This window comes from Euprymna scolopes, chromosome 42, assembly GCF_053919585.1.
Source record: "Euprymna scolopes isolate OS-2025 chromosome 42, ASM5391958v1, whole genome shotgun sequence".
Lineage (NCBI taxonomy): Eukaryota > Metazoa > Mollusca > Cephalopoda > Sepiida > Sepiolidae > Euprymna > Euprymna scolopes.
In genome coordinates this window covers 65,504,019-65,516,169 of record NC_136523.1, presented here as the reverse complement: position 1 = coordinate 65,516,169, position 12,151 = coordinate 65,504,019, and the positions used below count along the sequence as shown (strand labels likewise).

The following is a 12,151-nucleotide window of genomic DNA, read 5'->3' as shown; positions in this document are numbered from 1 at the left end:
TATTCATATCTAAGTAGTAAGTCCGGTGCTAAGTTATCAATTCAGGACACTTTTCATGATAATCCCCCCTCCCATATTAATGGGTGGAAGTTTGTTGTTATCTATCGAGTTTGAATCATTGGAGCTTCACCTTATAATTAAAATCCAATAAGTGACTTTTATCAATTTATAAAGTCGGCTTAATATTAATTTACATTGGAGTTTAGATAATTATTCCAGGTTTTAATTTAGGAGGTTCGTTTTCATAGGTAACTTTTTCTTTGCTAATGTCACTGTATTATATTTCGAATATAATTGAAAATAAGACTAACTATATTAGATGGTTTGATTGGCTAGCCAGGAAGCAAGCATTTAATATAGGCAATCTTGCAGTAATAGTATATATTAAGTATATTACTTAAATAAAGTCCTAACTTTATCTACTCTAATAGAGAAAATAATTCCCAGCATTGTTTTTATTTATTTTTTTTATCGCTAGTTTACTTTGTAGCATGGGGGGGGGTGACGAATAAGACAGGAAAATAGAGACAAATACATATACATAAATAAAACAAGAAAAACAAGGTAACATGAAAAACATTTAGGATGGATTTTAAAAATACTTAACGTGTTTGCCATAATGGTCCGGTGTCTTTTTGCTACTGGCAGATTGTCGTGTCTTTCTAAAGCGTAAGAAGATTTCCGGATAACTTGTGGACGTGTGCCTATCTATTTATAGAATAAAAGTCGTTACGTTCAGATGTGTAAATATTAAATTTACATTTTTTTTTTTTTTTTTTTTTTTTTATAAAAGTCCTAACTTTATCTACTCTACTAGAGAAAATAATTCCCGGCATTGTTTTTTTTTTTTTTTATCGCTAGTTTACTTTGTAGCATGGGGTGGGGGGGACGATTAAGACAAGAAAGTAGAGATAAATACATATACATAAATAAAACAAGTTTAAACAAGGTAACATGAAAAACATTTAGGATGAATTTTAAAAATACTTAACGTGTTTGCCATAATGGTCCGGTGTCTTTTTGCTACTGGCAGATTGTCGTGTCTTTCTAGAGCGTAAGAAGATTTCTATTTCCGGATAACTTGTGGACGTGTGCCTATGTGTTTGCCATAATTTTTGTAAAGTGAACACTTTAGTCTGTAGTGATTATGAAACAAGTTCCAAAGATTTTAAAACATTTTTCCAAATAAAGTAGTAAAATTAGTATCTAACTTATTTTAATTATAAGTTAAAAAATTATTTATGATGAAACACTTTTTCAAATAAAATGCTTATTGCTGAGAACTTTAATGTAAGTATTGTAATATTCTTTTATAAAAAAAAATATAGAATATAAGTATTTTAATATTCTTTTTTAATAAAAAAAAAATCTAGAATTTGAAGAAACAAGAAGTTGAAATGAAAGCCAAACTTGAACTGGAAAAGAAAGCAAAAGAAGCTGCAGAAATTGAAAGAAAATTGCATGAAGCTGAACGACTAGAGACAGAAAAGTAAGAAATTTTGTTTCAGTGATTGATTTTAAATGTCTTTCATAGAAAATTGATAATGCAGAAAGTATAAAATGTTCAACAAATTTTTTTTTTTTTTTTTCCCTTTTTATTGTTATTGTCCTTCTCATAATTAGAATTGATCCTGGTTCGTCATTTTTTCATGGAATCATTGCAACATGTTAAAAGGAAATTGTAATTTAAAAGCTGCCATCTTTAAAAACAAATGGAATTCTGTATTCATTTATACAGTTATCTCCTTTTAATTAGAATGAAAATAAAAAAGGCAAAATGAATTGCAAATAAATACACTACTGGATAATGCTGGGGCGGGCCAAGCCAAACATACGTTGCCAGAAATATTTAAAATCCTGTGAGATTATTGATTAAAAGAAGAGATGTTCAAAGAAACATGAATAAGTGCTTAACAAATAATTGAAGATAGTAATTATTGTTTTTGCCTACCTTTTTTTTTTTCTTTTTGCTATCATCGCTTACCCTATTTCTCAGCTTTAACAGTTTCTCAAGCTCACTCTAACCTCCACAGACCTGAATATGACACAGACTTATTCCAATGTGAAAGATGTGTAGCGTCAGTTCATAGTTACTATTTCCAGTTTTACTCTGAATTGTAATACATTTCTTAAATAGATCATCTACTTTATTTAGAAGATAAGGAAAAAAAACGTTTAAAAGAGAATTTTAAATATGCTTAAGGTAGTATCATTGAGACAGTTTGGCTTTGTGTGAGCTGAAAGTGAAATTAGTGAGTTATGCAAAGATAGAAAGGAATGATGATGATTAATTCTTAAAGTTAAAAAAAAGGACATACCTTGATAAAACAGGCAGTTGACTATATACTAGAAACTGGCAAAAATAAAGGATAAAAAATGAAGACATGTTACAAGGCTTTTACTAATAACACACACACACACATATTGAGAAAGAGAGAGATGTGTGAGCCGATTTATTTACAAGATTAATTTTGTATATGAAAGCAATATCCTTTATATTACAAACTAATAGGACCCATTAACCAGTGTTACCCGCAAATTCTTGGTTAAGTGTCAGAAACTTACTTGCTAGAATGATATCGTCAACGTAAACAGCAGCTATAAATCCTTGTCGATGTAAGGATCATTCTTTAACTGCTTGAAATGCACCTTTTTCAGTTGACGATTCCATGCTTCATTCCAACATCTTGGTGATTATTTCAAACCATAGATGCTTCACTTTAGTTTACAAACAATGCTGGTACTACCAGATCAGGCTGTCTATTGGCTTCCTGAGACGAAATGCACCTACATCGATTTCTGTTTTTGTTTTCTATTCTCTTTTGTAAAACTTAATTATGTTCTACAAAAACAAAACAAAATCTTCTTTTTCCTTCCCTATTTCCCGGTCCTGGATATGACCTTAAACTATATCCGATGGTGAGGCCCCAGTTTGCAGGCTTTGGGGAGCGTGGAGCCACCCTTTAATTGCCATTGCTCCCAGGTCCACTCTGACCCAGAGTGGTAGTACCTGTTAGGGTCCCAACTATGCGTTAAATAGAAAAAAAAAAAAAAAAAAAAAAAATGCATTCTATTAAAAAATTATTCTTCAAAATCTGATCAGATTTCACTTGACCCTGTCGGCAGGGCATCAGAATATGCCGACTACCCCCCTGCAGAGAGTAGAAGTCCCTCAATGGGGCTACCTGTTGGCCATAGGTAGCGACCCGTAATACCTTTAAGACGGAATCCTGGTGGTTGAGAGACTTGGAGGTCAGGATTTAGTACCCCCACTTCCCAACACACCACTTTGGCCCTTACTGGGCTAGAGGGGCCCGATCCGATCAATCGGCTGGTCACGTCAAGCCCCACCATATATTGCCCACCCCATAAACATATCATTAACACAATATGCCTATCTCTTCCCCACAAATAACTATTTCCTAATATATGGTGGAAAGCGGTGGCTAAGGGTCAATCGACGAAGTGAAATATCTATGACATGGCTGCAAACCCTTTGAATTACTACATATCACAGAGTAACATCAAAGGAAAACAGGTGCTCATGAATGATATCATGTTAATCGAGTATATAATCTTTGTATCCTTGTTGAGCCTGGGCAAATGGGTTTCCCCCCAGGCTCTTCCCATATAGGGCTCCGAGGTGGGTGGGGAGCAAAGATGATGAAAAAACAATCTTATTTGATTATGGCTTTTATTACCCTCCCCCCCCCCAAAAAAAAAAGCTTTTCAGATGTTTCTGACATTTCAAGTCCAGAGGATGAACAGAAATGCTCAAAGAAAACTCAATATTTTTAGTAATGGAAACACTTGAAAAAAATGAAATAAAATTTCACCTTTTACAATGGAAAAAATTTTCTCTCAAAAAAAAAATAAAACGGCTGCAAAATAACACCATACTTTATCGAATTGAAACAAAAAACACAAGCTAAAGAAATTCTCAAATGACAAACCTTTTAACAATATCAAAATTAAAACTTATCCCCACCCATACCTAAACTCCTCAAAAGGAGTCATTAGATGCAGCGAACTATCAAATTGCTCGACTGAGGAAATTTTATCTAATCTAGCATCCCAAAGTGTTACAGAAGTAAAAAGAATAAGAATAAAACAAAATGGAGAAACTATATTGACAAATACATATATACTCTCCTTTGACTCCACAAATCCCCCAAGTGAGATTAAAATTGGATACCTAAAAGTGAATGTTGAAAAATACATCCCAAACCTTCTAAGGTGCTATAATTGTCAACAATTTGGACATCACCAATCCAAATGCATCAAATCACCAATTTGTGTAAGAAATGGTGAAAACTCAAAACATAATGACTGTAAAAAAGACCCCAAATGCTCAAACTGTAGTGAAAACCATTCAGCTGACTTCAAAGGATGCAAAACATGGCTAAAAGAAATAACAACAATAAAGTACACAAAAAATATAACCTTCCTGGAAGCCAGGAAAATTATGAATGCAAGATACTCAGAAGTAACCAAGAATGGTAAAATAAACACAAATCAAAGTTGTCAAAGCTATACAAAAAATCCTCCAGAAATAAAAACTGAAGAACTATCTCAATTTATAAAAGAGATGAAAGACCTAATGAAAGAAATTAAAACACTAATCCTGAACTCTGGAAATAATCAGTCTACAAAAGAGAGTACAACAAAAAAAACCAGAACCAACAAATCAAAAAACTCAAATTAAATCAAACAAAGAAAAAACTCACCAAATGAAAACAACCTTTATAAACAAATCAAATGAAACAACACCATCACCCAATAAAACGAAAACTAAAGAAAAAACAAACAAACCAAGATCTAGATCCCAATCAACTTCAAGAGGAGGAAACAAAATAAGAACACTGGAGGAGATGGAGGTAGAAGACAAAACACTCCCAGACAAATAAAATGACAGACCACAATAAAAAAAAATTCAAACTATCATTCAATGGGACTGCCGAGAACCTAAGGCAAACATAAAGATAGCTAAACCCAAAACACCCAAATGACAAACTAAAAGACAAAACATGACACACACAATCATACCGGATAGAAATGAAACAAATAATATAATCCGGTGGAATTGTCATGGTCTAAAGGCAAACCTAAATGAGCTCACTATTCTACTCGATAACTTACTTCCAGTAGTAGTCTGTCTCCAAGAAACCTTTATGAAATCGGATGACAATATAAAAATTAAAAATTACAATCAGTATAACTATATACACAATACTGGACTCAGAGTCTGTGGAGGTACATCAATACTTATTAGAAATGACATATCCCAAAGTCAAATAGAACTTAATACTAAACTACAGACTACTGCAATAAAAGTAACACTCCACAAAACCAACATTTGCTCACTATACATACCCCCCAATGAAAGCATCTCAGAAACAGATCTGAGCAAACTAATACAGCAACTTCCAAAAGCCATACCTCATTATGGGAGACTTAAGTGAAAAAACAAGCAAAAGGGGAAAAATATAGAAAATATAATAACGAAAATCTATACCTCTTTAATGATAAAACACTTATTTACACCCAGGAACTGATACATTCACATCAATTGATTTAACATTGTGTGATCCAACACTTGCCTTGGATTACAAATGGAATGTACTAGAAGAGCCATATGGAAGTGACCACTTTCCCATTACACTTGAAAACAATGATTCAATGCCAGAAAACAAAATACCCCAATGGAACTTACAGAAGGCTGATTGGAAAAATTCCAAAATTTATGCCGGACTAAAATAACATTGGATAATAACCCAAACCAAAATAATATCACACATTTTACTAATACACTGTATAATATTGCGGAGGAATGCATTCCAAAAAGCTCTACCTCCCCAAAACATAATAAACCCTGGTTTCATGAAAAATGCAAAGTAGCCATCAGAACTCGTCGAGCTATGCTAAGGAAATTCAAAAAAGAACCAACTAAAGAAAATCTCGATAAATATAAAAACAGTAGAGCTAAAGCTCGTAAAATCATTAAAGAATCAAAGCGAACGTCATGGAAAAACTATGTATCAAAAATAAATACAAATACAAAAAGTAAAAAGGTTTGGGACATGATCCGTAAAATCTCAGGGAAAAGTAACAGCAACCATACTAAACACCTGATCTATAATGACCAAAAAATTACTTGCAAGAAAGAAATGGTAAATTGTCTTGCTGAAACTTTTGCAAAAAACTCCTTCTCCAAAAACTCTAACGAAAAATTCTAAATTATTAAGGAAAAAGCAGAAAAGGAAAAACTCCAGTTTCAGACAAATAAAATACAACCAGCCATTCTCTAAAAATGAATTGAAAGTATCCCTAGGCAAAGCTCATGACTCAGCTGTTGGCCCTGATCAAATCCATTATCAATTTATAAAACTTCCTGATATGTCTACAGATTACCTACTACAAACATTCAATGATATTTGGGAAAGTGGCAACGTCCCTGAAATATGGAGGCAGGCCATAGTAATCCCTATACCTAAATCATCAAAGGACTCTACAAATCCCATGAATTACCGACCTCTAGCACTCACTAGCTGTATTTCCAAAATAATGGAAAGAATGATTAACAGTAGATTAATATGGTAGCTTGAGACAAATAATTTGATTACAGATTATCAGTCAGGATTTAGGAATGAAAGAAGCCCCATGGACCACCTGATCCGGCTAGAAACCTTCATCAGAGAAGCCTTTATCAAGAAAGAACATCTTATGGCAGTCTTTTTCGATATTGAAAAAGCATACGACTCTGCATGGAGGCATGTCATTATAAAAGATCTACAAGAGCTTGGATTAAAAGGCAGAATGCCTATTTTCATCACAAATTTTATAAATAAGAGACAATTTAATGTACAATTAGGTGATACCCTATCCATCAATAAAAAACAAGAAACGGGGGGGGGGGGCACAAGGAAACATCCTGTCTGTCACACTTTTTAGCATTAAAATAAATAACATCATCAAAAATATAAATGTAGGAACAGAATGTGCCCTCTATGTGGATGAATGCCATTTACAACTGTGTTTAAACAAAATCAATGAATGGACAACAAAAAATGGTTTTAAATTTTCAAAAGAAAAAACAAAAGCCATTCATTTCTGCCAAACCCGGAAAATGCACCATGACCCAATACTGAAACTGGATAATGAAATTATACCTATAGTTGATCAGTATAAATATCTGGGCATCATCTTCGATAAAAAGCTAACATTCATTCCCCATATTAAATACCTCAAACAAAAATGCAACAAAGCCATCCAACTCTTAAAAGTAGTAGCTCATACATACTGGGGTGCAGACAAAGACTCAATAATTAAATTATACAGATCCCTTGTCAGATCCAAGTTGGATTATGGATGCTATATCTATGGATCCGCAAGAAAGTCCTACATAAAGGAATTAGACACAATACATCACCAAGGACTAAGATTGGCTCTAGGAGCCTTCCCCACCTCCCCAGTGGAAAGTTTATATGTAGAAACAGATGAACCCTCATTATCACTTAGAAGAGAAAAACTAGGACTACAATATTATACAAAATTGGCTTCATGTCCAACTAATCCTGCCTACAAATGTGTCTTCCACCCCCAATACAAAGGCCTCTTTGATAGAAAAGAAAATTTTATAAAACCATTTAGCCTACGTATGGAAGAATCCATAAATAAAGCCCAGATAGATATTGCAACAATACACGAATCTGTAAAACCTAAATATCCTGGCTGATAAAACAACCAAAAATAATATCAGACCTAATTAAATACCCTAAAACAAAAACCAGTCCAATCATCTATCAAGAAAAATTCCAAATAATTAAAGATAAGTATTCCAAACACTCAACAATTTATACAGACGGTTCAAAAGATGGAGATAATGTTGGATGTGCAGCCATACACAATAAAACAATCCTAATCAAAAGATTACCAGACAAAGCATCAATCTACAATGCCGATGTATCAGCCATTCGTATGGCACTCGATCTTATAGAATCTTCTAAAGATAAACAATTCATTATCTGCTCAGATGGCAAATCAATACTCGAAACACTGGAAAACAGGAAACCAACGAACCCAATAATCACCAAAACCTTAAATAGATTCGATGATATTCCTAACGATAAAAACATTCTCTTTTGTTAGATACTCAGTCATATCAACATAAAGGGTAACGATAGAACTGACAAAGCAACAAAAGCAGCACTAAATTTGACCAAAGATAAGATTCCTCATACCGATCTAAAACAAATCATTAACAAATATATTAGAAACACAAGGCAAGAGTCATAGAACTCCTGCACTAAAAACAAGCTATACCAAATCCAGGAAACCATAGGAAAACAGAAACCAAACAAAAGAATGAACAGAAAGGAGGAAGTTATAATAACAAGACTCCGAATAGGTCATACCTCTATAACACACTCCTACCTACTCAAAAAAGAAGCAGCCCCACTTTGCATACCCTGCCAGGAACCATACACAGTAAATCACATATTAACAAGATGCGAAGACTTGAAAACAAACCGACTGAATCTATATAATGAAAAAACTGTAAAAGACATATTCATTCATGTAGACCCAACTACTCTTCTCAAATATCTGAAGATAACAGGGTTACTCAACAAAATTAAAAAAAAAAATACCTTATCTAACTATATAAACATAGACACTGAACAGCAGATACATACATAAAACTTATAACTATTAATGTATATAAAAGACTCTGGCATTAAATGACCACATAGGTTGATATGCCATAAAATCAATCAATCAACATATACAAACAATGAGATGCTTGGGCAAATAGGTTTCCCCTAACCATCTCCCAATATAGGGTTCCGAGGAGGGTGGGGAGCAAGGATGATGAAAGAAAATAATACTTCATATGGCTTCCAAAAAAAAATCAAAAGACCCCATCCTGATTCAAACACAGAAAGCGATGAAGATGAAAATATAATCTTTCCTGGGTATATAATCGTAGAATCACAAGATAATACACAAATAACAAAAATCTCTCCATTCCTAATCGAAAAAAAATTATAAACAAAAACTTAAACACAAAGCAAATAAAAAAAATTAAAAGACTGGAACCTTACTTGTGCGAGTATCTTCTAAAAATAGTGCAGAAAATATTTTAGCATGGACAAAGTTCCATGATATAAACGTTAAAAACTGCCCTCACAAAACACTCAACGCCTCAAAAGGAGTCATCAAATGTCTCCCTAGGAGAAGTAAAAACAAACCTAAAAAAACAAAAAGTCATAGACACCAAAAGACATATTAACTTTCAATACTCCCACTCCACCAACTGAAATCAAAATTGGATAAATTAACATTAAAGTAGAAACATATATCCCCAGACCACTTTGTTGCCTAAACTGTCAAAAATTCAGACACTACAAAGAATATTGCATCAGGAAAACAGTATGCCCAAAATGTAGCAGTAATGAACACCAAAAAACAGAATGCCAAGGAAACATAAAATGCACAAACTGTTGTGAGAATTATCCAGAATACTTAACAAATAGAAATTTCTTAACAAATAAAACCTTCCAAGTACGGATGGACAACACTTATTCAGTCCAAAAAGATCAAGAAATGGGTGTCCCCACAAGCAGTATTCTATCTGTCACCCTCTTCAACATTAAAATAAACAATATCATAAAAAAACATAGACTCAGGAATTGAAAACGCTCTATATGTGGACGATCTACTTATATACTACCAATCTAAATATATACAAACAGCTGAACGCAAACTACAACTCTGTGTGAATAAAATAAACAAATGGGCTATATAAAATGGATTTACATTCTCGGAGGAAAAAACTAAATGCATCCATTTTTGCAAATTATGAAAATTCCACCACGACCCCAACCTGAAACTGGACAACAAGAACATCTCACTCACTGACCAACATAAATATTTAGGTGTCATATTTGATAAAAAATTGACTTTCATACCACATATAAAATATTTAAAAACAAAATGCCAAAAGACAGTGCAATTGATCAGTCCTAGCACACACCGATTGGGGTGCAGACAGTCACATTATTGAAAGTATACCAAACTCTAATTAGATCTAAAATGGATTACGGATGCTTCATATATGGAGCAGCAAGGAAGTCCTACATAAAATAACTAAATACAATCCATCATCAAGGATTAAGATTGGCCTTGGGAGCATTTAGAACCTCTCCAGTTGAAAGCCTCTATACAGAGGCTCATGAGCCTCTACTGATACTAAGATGACAGAAGTTAGCGCTACAATATTACCTAAAGCTGGCATCATGTCCATCAAATACGGCATACCAATGTACCCTCCACCCACAATACATACACCTCTTCAACAGTAAAGAAAATATCATCAAACCTTATAGCCTCCGTATAAAAAACCTCCTCACAGAAGCCCAAATAGACATAACAAAAATACATAAATATACCAAATCAAAAACTCCTCCCTGGATGATTAAACAACCACACATAATATTAAAATTAAATAAATATCCCAAAACTAAAATCCACCCATCAATCTTCCATGAAGAATTACTAAACATCCAGAATACATATAAAGAATACACACAAATTTACACTGACGGATCAAAAGATGAAGACAAAGTAGGATGCGCAACCATCCACAAAAAACTAAAACTAAAGGAAAGGTTCCCAAACGAATCTTCTATTTTCAGCGCAGAAGCAACAGCCATAGATTTGGCACTAAATATAATAACCAATGATGACCATCAAAAATATATCATATTTACAGATTCACTTTCGATACTCATATCACTAAAAGAAAAAAAAATGACAAACCCACTTATTACAAAGCTGCTAAACAAAATAGATGGCATAACCAAGGAAACAAAACATTATCTTTTGCTGGATACGAAGCCATATCAGCATCCACATGAATGAACAAGCAGATAAGGCAGCAAAGGAATCTAAAAACAATATTAAACAAGATTGATCCCGAAAAATTATCAATTTTCTGAAAGAGATTAAAATATACACTAAAATATAAGGAAAGCTTCTCTCCACCCCCCGACCCAAAAAAACATTAAGAAGAACAAACCAATATATCATCATAATAAACGTTTCGGCATTAAATGACTCCAAAGTGGTTGATATGCTGTAAAACAAAACAAACAAACAAACCGTAATGCCTTCATTCGACCTTCACCTGGCAAATCCATTTTTTAAAAATTTTTACACTTTTGCACTGATTTGCCCTGGCATCCAAAATGATGGACTTTGTCATTTTTTTTTTTTTTTTTTTTTTGTATGGTGCAGAACTCAAATTTACATATGTTAAGGCCTAAAACTGCACCGTTTGTTCATTGTCATCAGGATTTGACATCCCCTAGGGACTTTGGGAGCTAAATGGGGAAAGGGCAATGCTGAACTTAGTCATTTTTTTATGCCCCATTCACTGTGCACTCACGGGGGACCATGCATGCTTCACTTGTTTTTTTCTAAAATAGTTTTTCTATATTTTTCAGATTATGTAAAACCCAAACGTCAGTGTCTGTCGATTATTTGATAGGTGTGGCTGGTACCGGTCAGCCGTCTGTAGAATACCCACAGTTACTTTTTCAGCCAACAAGTTTCTTTGCACTTGGTTCCCCTATTGGAGTATTCCTTGCCGTTAGAGGCGTGGAGAATGTTGGAGAAGAGTTCCGTTTGCCAACTTGTCCCAGAATGTTTAACATTTTTCATCCGGTATGTGTTCAACTAATTTTGCTTATAGCTATATATCTCTATATATACAGTTTAAACTATACATCTCTATATATACAGTTAAAACTATACATCTCTATATATACAGTTAAAACTATACATCTATATATATACAGTTAAAACTATACATCTCTATATATACAGTTAAAACTATACATCTCTATATATACAGTTAAAACTATACATCTCTATATATACAGTTAAAACTATACATCTCTATGTATACAGTTAAAACTATACATTTCTATATATACAGTTAAAACTATACATCTCTATATATACAGTTAAAACTATACATCTCTATATATACAGTTAAAACTATACATTTCTATATATACAGTTTAAACTATACATCTCTATATATACAGTTTAAACTATACATCTCTATATATACAGTTTAAACTATACA

The 12,151-nt window shown here is 33.2% G+C and overlaps 1 protein-coding gene across 4 annotated transcripts in view; it reads left to right on the top strand.

Annotated features, from left to right (window-relative positions):
* The window catches only part of LOC145267167 (triacylglycerol hydrolase DDHD2-like), a 118,761-nt gene that overhangs the window by 91,780 nt on the left and 14,830 nt on the right, over nt 1-12,151 (top strand). For all 4 annotated transcript variants that reach the window (XM_080123219.1, XM_080123218.1, XM_080123217.1 and 1 more), the window contains 2 exons: nt 1,374-1,489; nt 11,505-11,724. In XM_080123219.1, coding sequence (XP_079979345.1) covers nt 1,374-1,489; nt 11,505-11,724 — 336 coding nt within the window. The remainder of the gene's footprint in view (nt 1-1,373; nt 1,490-11,504; nt 11,725-12,151) is intronic.